General features: G+C 37.5%; 1 protein-coding gene across 2 annotated transcripts in view; it reads right to left on the bottom strand.

Moving 5' to 3' along the window:
- Window positions 1-22,192, bottom strand: part of RAVER2 (ribonucleoprotein, PTB binding 2) — a 146,736-nt gene that overhangs the window by 85,728 nt on the left and 38,816 nt on the right. For both annotated transcript variants that reach the window (XM_040232670.1, XM_040232669.1), the window contains exons 3-4: window positions 9,690-10,159; window positions 6,488-6,679 (exon numbers count right to left, since the gene is read on the bottom strand). In XM_040232670.1, coding sequence (XP_040088604.1) covers window positions 6,488-6,679; window positions 9,690-10,159 — 662 coding nt within the window. The remainder of the gene's footprint in view (window positions 1-6,487; window positions 6,680-9,689; window positions 10,160-22,192) is intronic.

A 22,192-nucleotide genomic window follows, 5' to 3' on the forward strand; every position in this document is an offset into this window, starting at 1 on the left:
TGCTCATATTTTTTGGCATGAAATGAGGAACATCAAAGCCCTGCCCGCCCCCAATAGTAAAAACTTCCTGTAAGGAAGAACATATCTCAAAAAAAAAGAAAAATCCCAAAATAAAACAAGAAGCAGATTAATATCATCTTCATTCTCAAAGTATCATCACTGGATTTAAGAAAGCAACAAATTACTATTTTCAAAGTGTTGCAGGAAAAAAATCTTTGAATCTAGATTTTTTTAATTCAGCTAAGCTATTAAATGTGGAAAAGAAATAAAAAATATTTCCAGCCATACACAGTCTCAAAAGTTTTTACTACATGCATATCCTTTCTGAAAACAAGAATAAATGCATGACATTACATGATATGTGGAAATTAAGATATGTAATACTGTAGCTAATTTGAATCATGTATACAAAAACCAAGACCATATAAACAAACAAAAACATTAAGGTTGGGAATTGAATGGCAGTCCAGTGGTTAGGACTCAGTGCTTTCACTGCCATGACCTGGGTTCAATCCCTGGTCAGGGAACTAAGATCCTGCAAGCTGCATGGTATGATGCTCCCCACCCCCCCACCAAAAAAAAGAAAAAAAAAAAACACAAATTAAGGGAATCTTAAAGATGTATTTTATGTATTCTCAATATGGTGGTAGGTGGAATAGAAGGAAGCAGCAGGATGGAATTTAGAATGAACTATGTGGGAAGGAAGAAAGAGATACTGATCATCCTTGGGTGTTAATAAGCTAGGAATAATCACCCATAGGATAAAACAAAACATATCACTCTTAAAGCAGAAGAAAATTCTAATTTATTCAATAGTAAATGGGAAACAAAAATAAAGGAAAAAACTTTAAAGACAATATGACAAGTGTTAGCAAATAGATCAGAGGTTCCTCAAAAAATTAAAAACAGAACTACCATATGACCCAGCAAGTCAACTTTTAGGTATTTATCCAAAGAAACAAAAAACCCTAACTCAAAAAGAATATATGGACCCCCATATTCATTGTTGTATTATTTACAATAACCAAGACATGAAAACAGCGTAAATGTCCTAAAAATTGATGACTGGGTAAAGAAAATGTGGTGAAAGTGAAGTCGCTTGCTGCTGCTGCTGCTGCTAAGTCGCTTCAGTCGTGTCCAACTGTGTGACCCCATAGACAGCAGCCCACCAGGCTCCCCTGTCCCTGGGATTCTCCAGGCAAGAACACTGGAGTGGGTTGCCATTTCCTTCTCCAATGCATGAGAGTGAAAAGTAAAAGTGAAGTCGCTCAGTCGTGTCCAACTCTTAGCGACCCCATGGACTGCAGCCTACCAGGCTCCTCCGTCCATTAGTCATGTCCAACTCTTTGAGACCTCATGGACTATAGTCTGCCAGGCTCCTCCATCCATGGAACTTTCCAGGCAAGGATACTGGGGTGGATTGCCATTTCCCTCTCCAGGGGATCTTCCTGACCCAGGGATTGAACCCAGGTCTCCCACACTGCAGGCAGATTCTTTACCGTCTGAGCCACCAGAGAGGCCCTGGTGAAAATGTGGTATGTATATGTATATAGACAATGGAGTATTCAGCCACAAAAAGAATGAAATCTTGTCATTTGTAACAAAATGGATGAACTTGGAGGGCATTATGCTAAGTGAAATAAGTCAGACAGAGAAAGACTAATACTGTATGATCTCACTTATATGTGGAATCTCAAAACAAAAACAAACCAAGACCACAGATACAAACAGATTGACAGCTGCCAGAGGGACTGGGTGAAGAGTGAGTGAAATGGCAAAGGGGGTGAAAAGTACAAACTCTAGTGTTAAGACAAGTCCTGAGAATTTAATGTACAGCACTATGACTACCATTCATAATACTCTATTGCATATTTGAAGGCTGCCAAGAGACAGATCTTAAAAGTTCCCAACACAAGAAAAAAAAATCTATAATTATGTGTAGTGATGGATGCTAACTAGACTTACTGAGGTGATCGTTTCACAGTATATGTAAATACTGAATCATTAGATGTTCACCTAAAATCTAATATAATGCTGTATGTCAATTATATATCAAAAGAAATCTATATCAGAAGAATAGCTTTTAAAAATTCTTAGGTAGCTATAACCTGGGGAAAAACTATTAATTAAGCTAAAAGGAAATCATTAAAAAATTGAAACATTCATAATATAAAATTTATGACACATAGGTATAGCATAAGTTACAGAAGTAAACTAACTTTAACTACATTCATCAGGAAACAATGTAGGTTGAAAACAGAGGAGCTAAATACTGATATTAATAAAGATGGGAGAGAAAGAGTAGGTCCAAAGAAAGCAGCAAGAAGATTATAAAGACAGGGCAAGAATAAGCAACAGATAGAAAAAAACAAATAATAAAAACCATTTCTTTGAAAGGCAAAACGGTCTGCAAGACTAATTGGGGGAAAGAAAATGCAAATAAATAAGACATACAATGAAAAAGAAGAGATCAGACATGACACATTTAAAAAATAAAATTTTATAAATAGCTGTGCGTCAATAAATTTTAAAACTCAGACTAAGTGGATAAATTTGTAGACTATAATCAAATGCCACATATACCACACAGAGAAAAATAAAACTAATATATCTAATATTCACAGAAGAAACTTAAGTGGTAATCAATGATTTTCTTCTGGGAGAGACATAAGGACTAGGTCTACATGGTTTCATAGATGAGCTCTCTCAAACTTTTGAAGAACAGAGAATCCCTACTACATACAAACTGATCCATGAATAGAAAGAATTAAGAAGAGGTTTAGAAAGAAAAAAACATTTAATGAGGTCAATGTTCTCTCAATTTCAAAACTAAGCAAAAATGCTACCCCCAAATTTAAGCATTTCCACTCATGAGTACCTCTGCACATATAACAAATATTATCCAATAAAATCAAACAATACGTAGGAAAAAAAATCTATCAATGAGGATTTACAACACAAGGATAGTATAAAGTATATTAGAAAAGTCTATCAATGTAATTCAGCACTTTAATGAACTTAGGGAGAAATCACATAATTATCCCAATAGTTGTAGAAATATTCTGATCAAGTTCAATGCCAATTTTTGATCTTTTTTAAACAGAAAACTTGATAGAAGATATGTACGAAGAACACATAAGAAAAAAATCAATGCAGTACATTACTTTTAAGGCTGAGAAAAATTTAAGATTTCTCACTGTTACTAATATCTAATCATGGTATCTATTAAAGGTCCCATGAAGGGCTGTTTACTATGGTAAGGAATTGAACTTAGGCACACATTAAAGAATATTAAGCAAGAGAATGACATAATTTGATTTGAGGATGAGAAAGATCACTTTTGTGGCACTGTAGAAGATGGATTAGAATAGGGAAGACTAATGACATGGCAATCATATAGCAGGTTATTCAAATCATCAAGGTGAGAAAAATTAGATCCTGAGTAAAGTAACAAAGATGCTGACAAGTCCCAAGGATTTAATAGATATCAGGATGTCAAACTGAAAGACTTGCTAAGATTCTTGGCATTCTGAACTGGAGAGTAGATGAAGATCAATCATGACTGAGTTTTTAGTTCAGACAGTTTTAGTTTGAATGAACTGATGCTACACATAGATATTAGAGCACAGAGAAAAGCAAGTCCCAGGGGAAAACAGTTTCCTTTTGGAAATGCTAAAATTGAACTATTCACATAACATTAAAAGGGGATGTCTAATAATCATTTTAAAATACAGATTTAGTGCTTTAGAACAATTTGGTTCAAAAATATGAGTGGGAATCATCACTGATAGGCAAAAACTGAAGCCACTAGAGTGAAGAGGAAGAAAGTGAGGAAGCCTAGTACAGAGGTCTACTGATAGTATCCCTCTGGGAAAAAGAAGAAAAGGATGGAACAATTAGAGAGGAAAAGGATGATAGGTGGAATTCAAGGCAATAGGCAGTTGGTTTTAAATGCTGCAAAGATACAATAGTGTAAAGTAATTAGCCTTCAATCAAAATAAATAAATTTATATTAAAAAAATAATAAATGCTGCAAGGAAACCAGGCAAAGAAAGACTGAAAAGTACCTATGTGACTTGATTACAAAATTCCTGTCAATCTTAAAGAGAACAGATTCACTTAATAGTGGAGGCAGAAACTACACTGCATTGGGCTGAGAAGGAAATGAGAAATGGAAAAAAAAAAAAGGTGACTAGTGGGATCTAATTGTTCAAGAAGCTCCAGTTGTAAGGAAAAGGTATTACAAAGGCCTGCATCTAGAAAGGAAAAGATTTGAGTGTGTTTATAAGCAAATCAGATGCAGGTAGTGAACAGGTCAAGTAGAAAGTAGAGGAGGCAGATCCTTGAGGGTGGGTGGGGGCATGAGCCCCTGCTTTGGTGGGAGGGCAACAGAGCACTCCCTCCATGACAGCAAGGATCTTTGTTTTGTTCACTCAGTTCAGTCGCTCAGTTGTGTCCGACTCTTTGCGAGGCAGCACACCGGCTTCCCTGTCCATCACCAGCTCCCAGAGTTTACTCAAGCTCATGGTCATTGAGTCAGTGATGCCATCCAACCATCTCATCCTCTGTCATCCCCTTCTCCTCCTGCTCTCAGACTTTCCCCACATCAGGGTCTTTTCCAATGAGTCAGTTCTTCACATCAGGTGGCCAAGGAACTGGACTTTCAGCCTTAGCATCAGTCCTTCCAATGAATATTCAAGACTGATTTCCTTTATAATGGACTGGTTGGATCTCCTTGCAGTCCAAGGGACTCTTGAGTCTTCTCCAACACCACAGTTCAAAAGCATCAATTCTTCTGCACTCAGCTTTCTTTATAATCCAACTCTCACATCCATACATGACTACCGGAAAAACCATAGCTTTGACTAGACGGACCTTTATTCACTGGTGAATCCTAAATACCTCTAATACATCTCGTATGTAGCAGGTACCAAGTATTTATGGAATGAATGCTATTAAAGAGAAAAAAGAAGTAAAAAGTGGGGCACTTTTACTCAGGGAGTGTGAGAGAAAGTAAATGAATGAGTTCAGCACATGGCCTGTATATTTCTATAAAGTAGCAGCCACGACCATCAGATAGAAAGAAGGACAAAGACTACATAAGAGTGAAGATTTGAGCTAGTTTTGCTGGGGAGTCAGCTATAAAGAATGTCAGACATTTGCAGGGGCACTAAGTCACCTAGTTGTCTGTTTTTCTCCAAGAAGACAGAGTATGCTGACTGCAAAAGTGGGTGACTGGATGGATTCAGACTCAAAAACTCAGCAAATCCAATCCAACCAAGAGACAACTTGACTAAAGGCAATGAAATTGACAGTGAAAGAATGGCTGAAGTCATGGATATGAGGATGACAGAAGAACCTAAGAAGGGAAGGAAAAAACAAAAAGGGAGAAGACATCCAGGACCAAAGATGAGATCAAAGAATAAGAGGAGGGCAAGTGAAATGACGGTAGGGTACCAGTGAAACCTGTCATCTCTTCTGCCCTCCTTCCCTCCCCTGATTGTCCTTCTCTCTCCACTTCATTTACAAACCATTTCCAGACTAGGTGATTTCTTGTTGTCTTAACTATGATCTTGTCAATACCTTGTATATATACTTTATAAATTCCCTTTGGAATTTGTAAACTTGACCTCGCTTATCAAGTTCCATCTAAGCTGTGAGTGCTCCAGCCCTCCCTCTGCTTGCATCAAGCTACCATTTTACCACACATCTCTACACACTCAGCCTACCTAGACCTTTTCCACTTTTCAAGCATGAAAATTCGTCTGCTCCTACGGCTGGAAAGGTTTTGTCACAACCACAGTATGTTCAATCACTCATTCTCCCTCCTTGGGGGTGCCAGATTCAGCAAGTAAAAACACAGGGTGCCAGATAAACAATGTTTAATGTACATATGTCTCACGCAAAATCTGTATTCATCTGGCAATCCTGTTCTCCACCCCCATCAACATTTCAAAATTGTACCTTAACGTTACATTCAAATGTCACCTTTGCAATTCTGAAGTCTTCCCTGGACCCTTCAAAAGTGTGTTTCTTCCTTCATTTGATCAATGGGTATTTACTATTCTAGGTGCAAGGAGTAAGACACTGTGAAGCAGGAATAGTTGCTTCCTACAAGGAATTTTCAACCAGAGAAGTAGAGAGGGGAGTAATAAGAGACAGTTCCATAAAGAAGTCCAACATGCACACTTATGAACAGTTTTTGAAAAAGGGGGCAGGCATGCTGTAATCAAAACTTGCAGAACAGGAACTCAAACATTTACTGAATATATAAAAATTGCCTCAATTCTTGAGATGAATACACTTTACAAAACACAGTTTCCTCTATTTTACTGACTCCTGGCTTGATTTGGCAGAAGTATTATTTAGTCAATTAAAAAAAAAGAAGAATGTCTTCATGTAATAAAAATATAATGGAAGTCCAATCAGTGATTAACTAGTTTGGATACTTGAATCTCTCTATGTTCTTAAAAAAAGAACAACTTACCACACGTTGAGCTGCTATCAATGCTGCTAAGGTACTTCGCCCTGGTGCTCCCGGGGCACAGAAGGAAACTTGAACTTTGCTTCCCCTGATGGTCATACCATCAGCTGCTTGTTGAACCTCTTCAGCATGCTCTGCAGTGCTATATTCAACCACTGCAAAGCCACCAACATAATTACCTTCATCCTGTGCGAGCTGATGTGATACAATTATTAAAAAGGGAATTCTAACATTTAGTTAGAATTTATTTACAAGTATATCATCTGTAAATTCAAGGACAAATGTCTCAAAGCATGATACTGGTGAAAATATTGTATTCCTCTTTTTTCCAAAAATAAAAGTTTACTAGTTGGGTAGGTACAGTCTTTCTAGAAGATGGGAAGATAAGTAAGATTCTGCCAAGCTTCTTTCTGCTTCTTTGAATCTCTGATTTATTTTAAAAGTCAATGTTCAAATGATCATAGTTCCTATGTATTAATATATATATAATTAATAATCTATAGAAAAATTTGGGGACACAACAATTGAACTTTCTTTAAAATAATTTACCAGATACACATGAAACCTGTTGAATTTGATCATGTATCTATTTGATCAAATAGATACATTTGATCATATATCTATGCACATTATCAAGAGAACAAAAGAAGGAACCATATTCAACTTTTATTTCAATATTTTAGGTAGATCCCAGGAATTTGGTCAAACATACCAAAGTAAACCTTATTTAGGAAATTGTGCCCCAGGTTTGTTTAAACTACAATATGCAGGACACAATCTTTTCCTGAATGTGCCCCAAATAAACTTCTGCAATGCAGAACTCAATTTATTTCCAGTCACCCATGTGTAAGAGTGTAAAAGAAGATACTAAAGCCCTGGATCCATAAAGACTGGTACAAAGAGCAAAAATAAGAAACAAACACAACACTAAAAAGTTTCTAAGTGTTGAACATATCTGAATCATCTTAAACACATTTGTATATAGTGATAAATGTGATAAAATTTAGTTTTGTATGTCTCTGAAGTATAGAAATAGTCCAATAGAAATATCTATAAAACTTCTGTTTGGACTTGGCATCTCATAAATTGGCATACAATTCAATCATTTCTTAGTCATTTTTTAGCTTCTTTTCTCTTATTTTTGAAGCTTTTTTTGTATAGTAGTCCAAATTTCTGGTTTTTTTCCCTTCTCATCCTTTCTTCCTTTTAAAACTGTCCTCAAATGTCTTTTCCTCCATAAAACATTCTTCCATTCACGTGGGAGAAAGGGAAAATATCTATCTCTTCCAAATATTTCTCCTACAACCTCATTCCTTTTATCCAAACAAATCTTAAATTTAGATTTGTAAAAGCCATTAGTCCCTTTGGTCCCTTTTGATCACAAGGTAAGAAGACTGTGTCATCCATATAGTCTATGTCAGCCTACCAAACGAGAGAGCCTGAGTTTAACAGATTTACTGATAAAGATATGTAAAGTGGCTTTATTAAGCTTTTGAAAATTTCTAAAATATTTTTATTATTCTTAGTTTATTATATAATCTTCATGCCAAATAAATTATACTATCATTTTAAGTCTTTCAAAAGAAAATATCATTATAGTTTCATAGCACTGGTAATTTTAAAGAGCAATATTTCCATTCAATAGGAGAGCCATTCAAATATGTAATGGCATGACTTGTGATCTATTAAGTTAATTTTCCATTACTTCAAAATATTTTAACAAAAGCTAAATGATCACTTACAATGATTGTAACAAATCTTTTTCTTTTTTAACCAGATGGAGAATAAGACCAGATAACCTAAGTCCCTTCTAACTCCAAGGTTCATAATTCAAATACAAAATGTAAAAAACAGCTTTCCCCTCATATTTGCTTCAAAGGCCTCAACTAACACTACAAAGAATTATGCTTGGCCACAGGATATCACTGTATAATTCTTACTATTCAAGAATAGCATATCAATAAGACAACTTTCAATAACTTGGCAAAGATTTGTCACAAAGTATTCTAATTTTTTGAAGCTCCATGGACAGTTTCTTTGATGATTATATTGGGATTGGAGAGGCAGAAATGTAAGAAAAAGTAAGATGTAGCATTAATTTTAATTAAATAAACTATAATAAATTTCAAACTTTCTACTACAAGAGTAGAGATTCAATACATGTATGATAACAGAAAAATAAGGGTGAGCAGAGGAAAGATGGGAGATAAGAAGGAGCAAAGGAGGAGAGAATAAAAAGCAGGAAGAAATGAAGGGAAGTGAAAGAGAAAGATTTCATCAGGTGCTATAAAAATCTGTATGGGAAGGAGCCATATACAGTATATATTTTTGTCTATTTGGTAGAATTTATTCAATTTTATTCTGATAAAGTGCTTGAAAATTCTTATCAGTGTTGCCAGTCTTCAGGGACCTTCTCTAAATGCCTCACTTAGCATGACCCCATTGCTGCTGCTAAGTCTCTTCAGTCGTGTCCAACTCTGAGACCCCATAGACAGCAGCCCACCAGGCTCCCCTGTCCCTGGGATTCTCCAGGCAAGAACACTGGAGTGGGTTGCCATTTCCTTCTCCAATGCATGAAAGTGAAAAGTGAAAGGGAAGTCGCTCAGTCGTGTCTGACTCTTAGCGACCCCATGGACTGCAGCCTACCAGGCTTCTCTGCCCATGGGATTTTCCAGGCAAGAGTACTGGAGTGGGGTGCCATATTAAGACAGAATAAAGCATTCTTTCTACACCATGTAACACTTTTCTGTTTTGCATTATCTTACTCTTCATATAGGATGTACAGTTATTTGCTTATCTGTCAGTGTACTCTACAAAACTGTGAGGTATAGAGAGAATATCTTTCTATTTGTTATACTTCTGACATTTAGCAGTATGGTATCTGGCACTGAGAATGTGACAAATCAAATGTGGGTGGATGATGTGATCAACGCATGAATGGTTCAAGAACAGATGGAAGGAGAAGGTGGATGCATTAAGTGGCGGGTTTGCTAAGACATAATTATATAAAAACAATATAGTCTGGCCCATCAAGAAAAAAAAATTAATTTAAAATTTACCATCATATTAAAGTGTTCATTACAAACTAAAGTAGAATGAGATTATCCATGATGGTATTTACATAGGTATAATAAATATGTGAGTGCTTGCAGACGCATATGTAGATATTTTCAAATATTTCAAATAATACCTTAAAAATACATACCTGGCAAAACACAGGTTTATGGATACTGGAAAAAACCTGCAACAGCTCCTCTGAATCCCTATAGTCACTAGGGAGTTTATCTATACAAAGGCACTTAGAATGAATGAGCTCTGGGGCCAATAGATTAACATCCATCCACTGTGCAAAGACAGCTGATGCTCCCAACTGTTTACCCAATAGCTCCAATCGAGCCTTTGCAGCAAAGTCCTTTTTCATGTATTCTACAAATCCGTAGCCTTTGGAATGGCCAGTAACTTCACTGTAGACAAGAAAGCATCTCTCAACATTCCCATAAGCACGAACAAGTTCTTCAAACTCTCCTAATGTAAAAGAAGTGGGCAAGTTGGTGATACACAGCAAAGCATCAGTTGGCTGGAGCTGGACTACTAAGTCTTTTCCTCGAAAAGAATATTGATGAAACATCTGAATTGCATTCTGGGCTTGTTCTCCATTCAATAAGGTAACAAAAGCTGGAAGAAGATAAAATAAATGAGTTTTCTGAGCCAGTGTTTTCAAGCTTTTTTGATCATGACCCACAGTAAGAAATAGATTTTATACCTATGCCTCAGTACACATATGTAAGTGCGTTAGTAGTTAAATCATGTCTGACTCTTTGCAACCCCATGGATTATAGCCCACCAGGCTCCTCTGTCCATGGATTTCTCCAGGCAAGAATACTACAGAATGGGCTGCCATTCTCTTTTCTCCAGGGGATCTTTCCAACCCAGGGATCAAACCCAGGTCTCCTGCATTGCAGGCAGATTCTTTACTCTTTGAGCCACCAGGGAAACCCACACATATGAGCATATATATATATATTTCTGAAACAAAAGTATCAGGAAGGAAACACCTATCATGTGTAATGTATTCTGATATTTTCTATTCTATTTCATTGTTTTTAAGTGCTAATACTCCCACTTAAACGATTTCATGACCAGTAACTCAAAAAACAGACAACGTATATTAGGAGTTCCACTTCTGGGGGCAGAGGTGATGGTAGTCTTTTTAAACTACACACAGATTTGATATTTTCCATCAATAATATGTGATGCAAAATTTTATGAACTATTCTTTCTTCTCGGACAGTTCTCAAAGGCTCTATTTGATAACAAGAATACCTAAAATATACCTAAAAAATAGGTAATTTTTAAATTATTTTAAAAAGAATACCTAAAAGAACAAAGGCACGGCCAAAAGACACCAAAATGCCCAGAGGAAGCCAAATCTTTCTCCAATTCATGTACATGTTTCCTTAAAATAAAATTAATTACACCGAAACAATCCATACACACACAATTTGTATACTGTTGGGATGAACAATATGGTATGAAAAGATCACAGGATTATGATACTAGACAAGTAGCTTACCTTCAAATCTTTTGTTTGAATCTAGAACAAACCAAAGCGGGGAAAAATGTCCTGTCTACCTAATGGAGTTGTTCCAGCATTAAGCAACAAATAGACATGATAATTTGTAAAATCTAAAACATGATACAAATATAAAATCCTAAATCAATGAAATATCATACACACATGTGTATCTGATAAGATTTTGAGCAATATTATAAGAAAAATTTAAAACCCCAGATAAAAGAAACAACCCAGGACAAACCACACATTAGAAACACACCGTGCTCTCAACCTTCCTCCATCTCCTCTTCTCTCCCTCTTTGGAACACACAGTGAAGGCGCCCCATAGGAGTACCTAATCACCCAAATGCAAAGGTAACAGCATGGCAAACATGCACAGAGCAAGAGAGAAAGAATTTAAACAGCATGGACAGCCGTGCCCGCCGTCTCACTCAGCCTGCCTTCCCTTAGCTGGTCAGCCCTGCCCGCCGTCTCACTCAGCCTGCCTTCCCTTAGCTGGTCAGCCCTGCCCGCTGTCTCACTCAGCCTGCTCTCCCTTAGCTGGTCAGCCCTGCCCACCGTCTCACTCAGCCTGCTCTCCCTTAGCTGGTCAGTCCTGCTGGCCATCTCACTCAGCCTGCCCTCCCTTAGCTGGACAGCCGTGCCCGCCATCTCACTCAGCCTGCTCTCCCTTAGCTGGTCAGCCCTGCCTGCCGTCTCACTCAGCCTGCCTTCCCTTAGCTGGTCAGCCCAGCCCGCCGTCTCACTCAGCCTGCTCTTCCCTTAGCTGGTCAGCCCTGCCCGCCGTCTCACTCAGCCTGCTCTTCCCTTAGCTGGCCTTAGTGCCCATGCGCCTCTCAGGCTGTGAGCATCTCTCCACAGTGAGTGTGATGCCAATACTGAAAGAATTACATTTTGTATTTAACATGATATCCACATGCAAGGAAACTACTTACAGAGGAATAGCTAACTCTTCCAGCACTAGGGGGAAAATGGCTTTGCTGCACTTACTGAGAGATTATCTCTTGGTTTCCAATAAGCCCTTATAAAGGACTTGAGTTATTTTGATGCTATGCCTTTCTTTCCTTATGCTGACATAGAATACCATTTAACGGTATTTTGCTAAAACCAGCAAACAAGTCAACAAGCATTTGTACATACTGATTATGTTCATATCTAGCTCATAAGTTAATCAGTTCATATTTGATTTGAATTCTTCGGGTATCTGTTAACCACGCCCTTCCTTAACTTCCTTAATAAAGTCCTTCCTGATTTTCTTCATACTTGCCTAAGCACTCCTCCTTCCATTTCCTTTGATATGTTTTTCTCCACTCACACCTGTAAGGTAGTAATCCTTAAGGTTCCTTCCTGGCAGAAGCACACACAGTGACAGCCGGTGACTGTACCCAGCAACCCTGAGCCATAAATCCCTGTCTATGCCCCCTTCCCTGGGCACTAACATCCATGCCCATGTGTTCATTTCTCATGTGCCAGGCTCTGTGTTGGGCACTGGAAAGGAGGGGGTCAACAAAACAAGTAAGATCGTTTTCAACAAGGACCCCAGAATCCAATAGAGGATGACAGAATAGACAGAGAGTTACAAGTGTGATATTACCAAGAAGTATGGGGGGCTATGAAAGCAATTAAACAGAGCAAAATGGCTAGTCTGGGGGCTCAGAGAAAACCTCTTATTCTCTTGTCAACTCTCAAAACTACATTTCTAGTCCTTAGTTCCATATATATTCACATGCTGATTCACACACGATCAAGCATAACTCATGATCTTCATCCTCTCCATTCCTCTAAAATCTCAACATGGCTCAGCTTGCTTCATTCTCTGTCTTAGCTGCTAACATCACACTCACAAATGGGAAACCTGGGAATTACCTAAGACCCTATCTGCTTTACCTCTCACTTAAAGGAATCCTCAAATTTTACCTTCCAAATAGGCCTTAGATCCATCCTCTTTCCTTCATTCTTTTAGCTTTTTTTTTCTTCAATGACAATAAAGTGAACTCTCAAAAATGAAAGTTTAATTGTGTCTGTCTACTGCCTAAACTGCAATGATTTAGTATCAAAAATGAAGCCAAGACCCAGTACAGTTATCATGCCCTACCAGGCCCTTTTGATCTGACACCAGCCTCATTAACTGTCACACTTCCCTTCCCCACCACACTTCTTTATTCTCCAGAGACACTGAGTTATTTGTAGTTCCCTAGGTATCACCTTGTTCAAGCATCTATACATGTCATTCCCTTGCCTACAAGATCTCTCCCATATCTTCAGCCACTCAAATCTTTTAGTTGCCTTTCAAAGTCAGCCCAGGGGTTAATGTACCATGATCTCCAGGAAGCATTCTCTGATACTCTCTTCCAGTTAGTTAACCCTTGTTTTACTACCCCTCTGTATTTTGAACATTGACTAGATTATTGCACACAGTTTAGATGTCTGCTATCCTATCAACTGTGAGATCCCTAAACTGCTATGGAATATATCTCCATCAGCTATCATACTGTCAGACACACAGTGGAGCCTGTGTGTCAGCTGAATGGATGAATGTATACGTGCATTAACTAGTACGTTTTAAAACTGACAACTTCTCATTTTCCTTTTCTTAGGTATCTGCATTTGCTCAACCCAAATAAGATATTTTGTGGTAGAATTTATATAACATAATGAAGCAAATTTAAAACTCCAGGCAGTAGGGAAAAGAGGTCATTGATTCTCTTCTATAGTTTCTTACATTTCTTTTCAAGGCCACAAAGTCTCTTAAAAAAAAGTCCAACTTTTTTCACATTGACTCTGTGGAAGTGGAAGATATCACCCTACAGAGAAAACACTATAAGGCATTTGGAAATTAGTTCTGTTTTTATTTTTCTACCAAAATTTTAAGATTCAACATTGGTCCCAATCCTTTCACAAGCCACAATTTTATTTATCCTTTGCCATGGCTGCTCTACTAAATTTATTATTTGCACAAATTTGATGGCAAGCATGCAAAAACTTCTCTCATGTTCAGTTCATTTGCTCAGTCATGTCCAACTCTGCGATCCCATGAACTGCAACACTCCAGGCTTCTCTGTCCATCACCAACTCCCAGAGTCTACCCAAACTCATGTCCATTGAGTCGGTGATGCCATCCAACCATCTCATCCTCTGTCGTCCCCTTCTCCTTCCGCCCGTAATCTTTCCCAGCATCAGGGTCTTTTCCAGTGAGTCAGCTCTTCGCATGAGGTGGCCAAAGCACTGGAGTTTCAGCTTCAACATCAGTCCTTCCAATGAACACCCAGGACTGATCTCCTTTAGGATGGACTGGTTGGATCTCCTTGCAGTCCAAGGGACTCTCAAGAGTCTTCTCCAACACCACAGTGAAAAAGCATCAATTCTTTGGTGCTCAGCTTTCTTCACAGTCCAACTCTCATATCCATACATGACTACTGGAAAAACCATAGCCTCGACTAGACGGACCTCTGTTAACAAAGTAATGTCTCTGCTTCTTAATATGCTGTCTAGGTTGGTCATAACTTTTCTTCCCCAGGAGTAAGCATCTTTTAATTTCATGGCTGCAATCACCATCTGCAGTGATTCTGGAGCCCCAAAAATAAAGTCAGCCACTGTTTCCCCATCTATTTGCCATGAAGTGATGGGACCAGATCTCCATGATCTTAGTGTTCTGAATGTTGAGCTTTAAGCTAACTTTTTCACGCTCCAGTTTCATCAAGAGGCTCTTTAGTTCTTCACTTTCTGCCATAAGGGTGGTATCATCTGTATATCTGAGGTTATTGATATTTCTCCCTGCAATCTTGATTCCAGCTTGTGCTTCATCTGCCCAGGATTTCTCATGATGTACTCTGCATATAAGTTAAATAAATAGGGTGACAATATACAGCCTTGGCATACTCCTTATCCTATTTGGAACCAGTCTGTTGTTCCATGTCCAGTTCTAACTGTTGCTTCCTGACCTGCATACAGGTGGCAGGTCAGGTGGTCTGGTATTCCCATCTCTTTCAGAATTTTCCAGTTTATTGTGATCCACAGAGTCAAAGGCTTTGGCATAGTCAATAAAGCAGAAATAGATATTTTTGCTGGAATTCTCTTGCTTTTTCAATGATTCAACAGATGTTGGCAATTTGATCTCTGGTTCCTCTGCCTTTTCTAGAACCAGCTTAGACATCTGATGTATCCTATTCTAAAACAATTATTTCTTCTTATCTATAACAGAAAGCTCAGATATTAAGGTTTATAACTGCAGCCACTTTTATTAAACTATTATTATCTGTTTCCTCAAACACCACCATAGGTAATGAAATTCAAGGCAATGTCATTTAATATAATTACTGAGCTTCTTCCCTTATTCTAGTGGGTGATTCAGGCTTTGTAGTATACACCTGTAACTTAACAGTTACCATCAGATGATATTGATCTTTCCGCATATAGTCCAAAAACTTTACAAAGCATACTTCCATTCCTCCTTCCATTCCTCCCTCAATCTTTGTATTGTTGTCATGCATTTCATTTCTACAGGTGTTATAACCTCCACAATAGTGTTATTATTTTTACTTTAAACCATTATCTTTTAAAGAGAACTGAATATTAACAAAACAGTTTTTATACACACACAGAAAACATCTGATATTCTTCATTTTTGTGTGTAGATCCAGACTTCCATCTAGCACCATTTTCTCCCTGCTTAAAGGACTTCTTTAAATACTTCTTATAAAGCAGGTCTGATGGTAATTAATTCTTTCAGCTTTTATATGATTAAAAAATATCTTCATTCATCCTTACTTTTAAAATATATTTTTGGCTGGTAAATAATTCCGTGGGATGTTTTTGATGTATAAATGACAAATAACATTATATTAGTTTCAGGTGTTTAATAATTCAATATTTGTACATACTGTGAAATAAGTCTAGTTAACATCTGTCACCACACATAATTACAAAAATTCAGGGGCAAGGGATGAGAATTTTTAAGATCTACTTCCTTAACAGCTTTCAAATATACACTACAGTACTGTTATTTGTAGTAATCATGCTATACATTACATCCCCATGACTTATTTTATATGGAAATTTGTACCTTATGACTCTCCTCACCCATTTCACCCCATCCCTAGCCTCTGACTGTATCTATGAGCTCAGGGTTTTTTGGTTTTGTTCTAGATTTCACCTATAAGTGAGGTCACACAGTATTTGTATGTCTCTGACTTACTGCACTTGGCATAATGCTCTCAAGGCCCACCCATGTTATCACAAATGGTAAGATTCCATTCCTTTTTAATATTCCATTGTCTATGCATATATGACACCTTCCTTATCCATTTATCAGTAACCACTTAGGGAGTTCCCATGTCTTGCCTGTAGTAAATAACACTGCAATGAGCATGGGGGGTCCTATATCTTTTTGAAATACTGGTTTTAATTCCTTCAAATTAATATCCCAGAGTGGAGTTGCTGGACAATGTGATAGTTCCATTTTTAATTTTTTGAAAGACCTCCATTCTGTTTCCCATAGTGACTGCATCAATTTCCATTCCCACCAACAATGTACACGGGTTCCCTTTTCTCCTTCTCCCCCACACTTTTCCTTGCTTTTTTTGATAACAGGTATATTCTAACAGGTGTGAGGTAATATATCACTGTGGTTTTGACTTGCATTTCCCTGATGATTAGTGATATTGAACACCTCTCCATGAATCCGTTGCCCACCTGTATGCCTAATTTGGAAAAATGTCTCTTTAGATATCCTCTTCCAGCTTTTTAATAGATTATTCTTTAGCTATTGAGTTGTATGAGTTCTTTATGGATATTAGCTCCTTATCAGATATGATTTGCAAATATTTTCTACCATTAAGTAGGGTGGTGGTGGTACTATGCTAGTCATTCAGTCATATCTGACTCTTTGCGACCCCATGGACCACAGCATGCCAGATTCCCTGGCTTTCATCATCTCTCAGAGTTTGCTCAAACTCATGTCCATTGAGTCAGTGATGCTATCTAACCATCTCATCCTGTTACCCCCTTTTACCCCGGCCCTCAATCTTTCCCAGCATCAGGGTCTTTTCAAGTGAGTTGGTTCTTCACATCAAGTGGCCAAAGTATTAGAGCTTCAGCTTCATCCATCAATCCTTCCAATAAATATTCAGGGTTGATTTCCTTTAAGATTCAGTGGTGTGGACAATGTTAATTTTTCCAGTCCATGACCATGGAATATCTTCTGTTTATCTGTGACTTCTTCAATATCTTTCATAAGTGTCTTAATAATTTTATTAATTGATCTTTTTTTTTTTGATCTTTTTTCTTTCAGCAAAGAAAGAAAAGATGTTGCCCCATGGTCTTCTCATTTGTATTGTTTCCAACAAATATGCAGTCATATTTATCTTTTTCCATCTAAATATAACATGTCCTTAGTGGGGAGAGCTGTTTTTAAGATTTTCTCTTTATCACTAATTACAAGTAAGTTGATTACAAATGTACCTTATTGTAGGTTTTTTCATGTTTTATGCTTAAGGTTGGTTAAGCTTTGAGGATCTCTGGGTTCAGGCCAAATATGGAAAATTTTCAGCTAGTAATTCTTTAAATGTCTTTTCTGTATTACTTTCTCTCTCATACAGAGACTCCATTACTCCCATATTAGGCTTTGAAGTTGGCCCATAGTTCATGGATAACTTTGTTCATGTTTCATAGTCTTTTCTCCTGTTTCATTTTGGCTGTTTCCATGTATTCACATTCACTGATCTGTTCCTCTGCAATGTCTACTCTGCTGTGAATCCCATCTACCCATCCTGGTTTTCATCCCAGAAATTGTAGTTTTCATTTCTAAAAGTACGGATTAAGTATATTTAACATCTTCCATCCTCTATTTAATATGTTCAATTTTTACTATAAATTCTTGTACATATGAAACACAGTTATACACTGTTTAATTCCAAGTCAGTTTTGATTGATTTCTCATTATGGGCTGTACTTTTCTGCTTCTTTGCCCTACCTGGTCATTTTTAATTGGATATCAGACACTAAATTTCTACCTTGTTGGGTACTGGATGTTTTTATATTCAAACAAATATTCTTGAGGTTTTTTTCTGGGTCGTGGTTAAGTTATCAGGAATGAGCTTGATCCTTACAGGTCTCACTTTAAAATTTTTAGCATTGTTAGTCTAGAGTTAATTTTCTCCACTTGAAACAAAACATTTTTGAATATTCCTTCTGATCAACCATGAATCATGATGTCTATCATCCTAGCTGGTAGGAATAGCACCATTCCTGGCTAAAAGTGAGCTGTAAAGCCTTTGTCAATATTTTTAACATTGAAGTTGAACACTTACAAACCCAGTAACTCACTTGTGGAGAAACCACTGCAATGTCTATCAGAAGAAAGTAAAAGCATACTCATTGCAGTATTTTTTGAAATGCTGGAAAAGTTAAAGCTTCCTAAATGCCTATCAGTAATGAACAGATTTATCAGTGGTGATAAATTCACAGGACAGAATAATATGTAGTAGTTTAAATCAATGAACTAAAGCTATATGTACAATGCCACATCTGGTCATTTAGTTGCTAAATGAAAAATATAGGAGAATACCATTTATGTTGTTGAAAAAACACCAAGTACAACACTGTTAACTTTACATATAGTAGAATTTCAGGCATTAGTTGGGATGCTTTGATAAGAAACCACTTCACAATTTCAAAGACTTAACAAAACAAAAGGGTTTCTCCTCCTTGTTCATCATGTGTATCCCATGCTGAAAGGAAGGAAAGAGGCTTTGCTCATAGCCACTCTGGGACTATGTTTAAAGAGGACATACAACCTTCTTCAATCGCTTTAGCAAGTTGTGGGGTGAGCAGTCAATCACATGCTAGCTCTGAAATCTTCTACCTGGAGGGGATACGTGTCACTTTCACTGCACTTCATTCATCGAAAGCCAAATCACATGTCCACTGGTAACTTCAAAGAGAGACAGGAAAGCACTATTTACCCTATGGCAGGAACAAAAAGAATCTGTGAACAGCTCTAATAACTACCACAATGGAATGGCACAGATGGAAAGTGTGCACCAAATTCTTTAGGGCTTGCCCTTTGGCAAGGAGGGATGGAGGGAATGGAGTCAGAGAGAGGTAAAAACTTGATTTCATTTTTAACTGTAGTGTTCTTTTCTATGTTTCTAAGTCACAAAAAACAAATGCAGAATGTCTTATCATACTATCAGAGGTATTCACTTAATAGTACTACATTAGGGCTCTAGCATCTATATAATATTTTAATGACAAAAATACTTCAAAGTCTTTTTAAATTGAAGTATAATCAACACATAAAATTAGTTTCAAGTATCTAACACAATAGGGTTCCCCCATGGCTCAAAGGTAAAGAATCCATCTGCAATGCAGGAGCTACAGGGTCAAACCCTGGGTCAGGAAGATCCCCTGGGGCAGAGCACAGCAACCCACTTCAGTATTCTTGCCTGGAGAATCCCATGGACAGAGGAGCCTGGTGGGCTAAAGTCCATAGGGTTGCAAAGAGTCTCCGCATCTCCTGCATTGAAAGCAGGGACTCCTGCATTGCATCGGGGTAGCCCCAATGCAGGGGACACAGGTTCAATCCCTGCTTGGGGAATTAAGATCCAACATGCTTTAGGGCAACTAAGCACTGGGGCAACCCATGCACTGCAACTAGAGAAGACTCCATGTGCTGTAACTAGAGAAAGCCTATACTGCAGTGAAGACCCAGTGCAGCCAGAAAAAAAAAAAAAAAAAAAAAAAACCCTGCTAATTTGGGAGTCAGTATCACGACTTAGCGACTAAACACACCCCCCCGACACACACACATACGATATTTATATCATCCTTCAGACATTAGTATCATGACTTAGCGACTAAACACCACACACACACACACACACACACACACACAGAGACATGATGGTTATATCATCCTTCAGACATTTCTTTACCTTTTTGTCATCTCAAAGAGATGTTTTTAAATATTTACATATCATATGTACACAGAGAAAATAATCTAGTTTAGGCTTTTAATGTCAGATATAAAACATGCAGAAAAATTAAACAATTTTCCCAATTTGTATAACTAAACATCAAATTACATAATCTATTCACTAAGTCCAATAATATATTATTAAAAATGAACAATACTAAGCAAATTCAAAACACTCGTTAAAATGAGGACATTCATTATAAAGCTTCATAAAGCTCTGGCAATATTATATATATATTTTAAAAACCTATGAAAATTCCATTTTTTGCCTAACATTTTATTGAGGAATAGTTGATTTACAATATTATATCATTTTAGGTATATGTCAGTGATTCAAATGTTCACAGATTATATTCCATTTAAATTATGATAAAATATTGGTTACTTCCCTGTGCTGTATAATGTATCTTTATAGCTTATTTTATGTGTAATAGTTTGTACTTCTTAATCCTCTACCCTTATCTTGCCTTTCCCTGTTTCCTCTCCACACTGGTAACCACTAGTTAGTTCTCAATATCTGCGAGTCTGTTTCTGCTTTGTCATATTCATTTGTTTTTAGATTCCACATATAAGCAATAACATACAGTATTTATCTTTCTCTGTCTGACTTATTTCACTAAGCACAAGACCCTGCAGGTCTAGCCATGTTGCTGCAAAAGGCAAAATTTCATTCTTTTTTTGTGGCTGAATAGTATTGCATTGTGTGTGTGTATATATATATATTTGGCGGGGGTGGGGAGGGGGGGCTCCAAAATCACAGCAGATGGTGATTGCAGCCATGAAATTAAAAGACGCTCACTCCTTGGAAGAAAAGTTATGACCAACCTAGATAGCATATTCAAAAGCAGAGACATTACTTTGCCGACTAAGGTCCGTCTAGTCAAGGCTATGGTTTTTCCAGTGGTGATGTATGGATGTGAGAGTTGGACTGTGAAGAAAGCTGAGTGCCGAAGAATGATGCTTTTGAACTGTGGTGTTGGAGAAGACTCTTGAGAGTCCCTTAGACTGCAAGGAGATCCAACAAGTCCATTCTAAAGGAGATCGGTCCTGGGTGTTCTTTGGAAGGAAGGATGCTGAGGCTGAAACTCCAGTACTTTGGCCACCTCATGCGAAGCGTTGACTCATTGGAAAAGACTCTGATGCTGGGAAGGATTGGGGGCAGGAGGAGAAGGGGATGACAGAGGATGAGATGGCTGAATGGCATCACTGACTCGATGGACATGAGTCTGAGTGAACTCCGGGAGTTGGTGATGGACAGGGAGGCCTGGTGTGCTGCGATTTATGGGGTTGCAAAAAGTCAAGACACGAGTGAGCAACTGAACTGAACTGATATATATATATGTGTGTGTGTGTGTGTGTGTGTGTGTATGTACCACCTCCTCTTTATCTATTCATTTGTTGATGGATGCTTAGGTTGCCTCATACTTGGCTACTGTAAATAGCACTGATGTGAACATTGGGGTGCATGTATCTTTTTGAATTAGTGTTTTCACTTTATTTAGCCAGGAGTGGAGTTGCTAATCATATGGTAGCTCAATTTTTAGTTTTATGAGGAACCTCCACACTGTTTTCCAGAGGCTGCACCAATTTACATTGGTGTAAATCCAAATCCCCAACATTGTATGAGAGTGCCTTTTCATCATATTCCTGATATTTCATTGTGGTTTTGATTTGTAGTTCTCTGAAGATTAGCAATGCTAAGCATCTTTTCACTTGCCTCTTGGCTACCTGTATGTCTCCCTTGGAAAATGTCTATTCAGGTCTTCTGCCCATTTTAATTGGATTTAGTTTTTTTGATATTGACTTACATGAGCTGTTCATATATTTTGAATATTAACCACCTATCAGTCATACCATTTGCAAATATTTTTCCCATTCAGTAGGTTGTCTTTTCATTTTATCAATGGTTCCCTCCTCTATGCAAAAGCTTTTAAGTTTAATTAAGTCCCATTTGTTTATTTTTGCTTTTGCTTCCTTTGCTTTAGGAGGGATAGCCAAAAAAAAAATACTGCTATAGGATTTGTATCAAAGAATGTTCTGCTTATGTTGTCTTCTAGGATCTTATGGTTTCCAGTCTTACATTTAGATTTTTAATCCAGTTTAATTCTTTATATGGTATGAGAAAATGTTCTAATTTCATTTTTTTACAAGAGCTGTT

The sequence above is a fragment of the Oryx dammah genome, unplaced genomic scaffold, assembly GCF_014754425.2.
Source record: "Oryx dammah isolate SB20612 unplaced genomic scaffold, SCBI_Odam_1.1 HiC_scaffold_28, whole genome shotgun sequence".
NCBI classification, from domain to species: Eukaryota; Metazoa; Chordata; class Mammalia; order Artiodactyla; family Bovidae; genus Oryx; species Oryx dammah.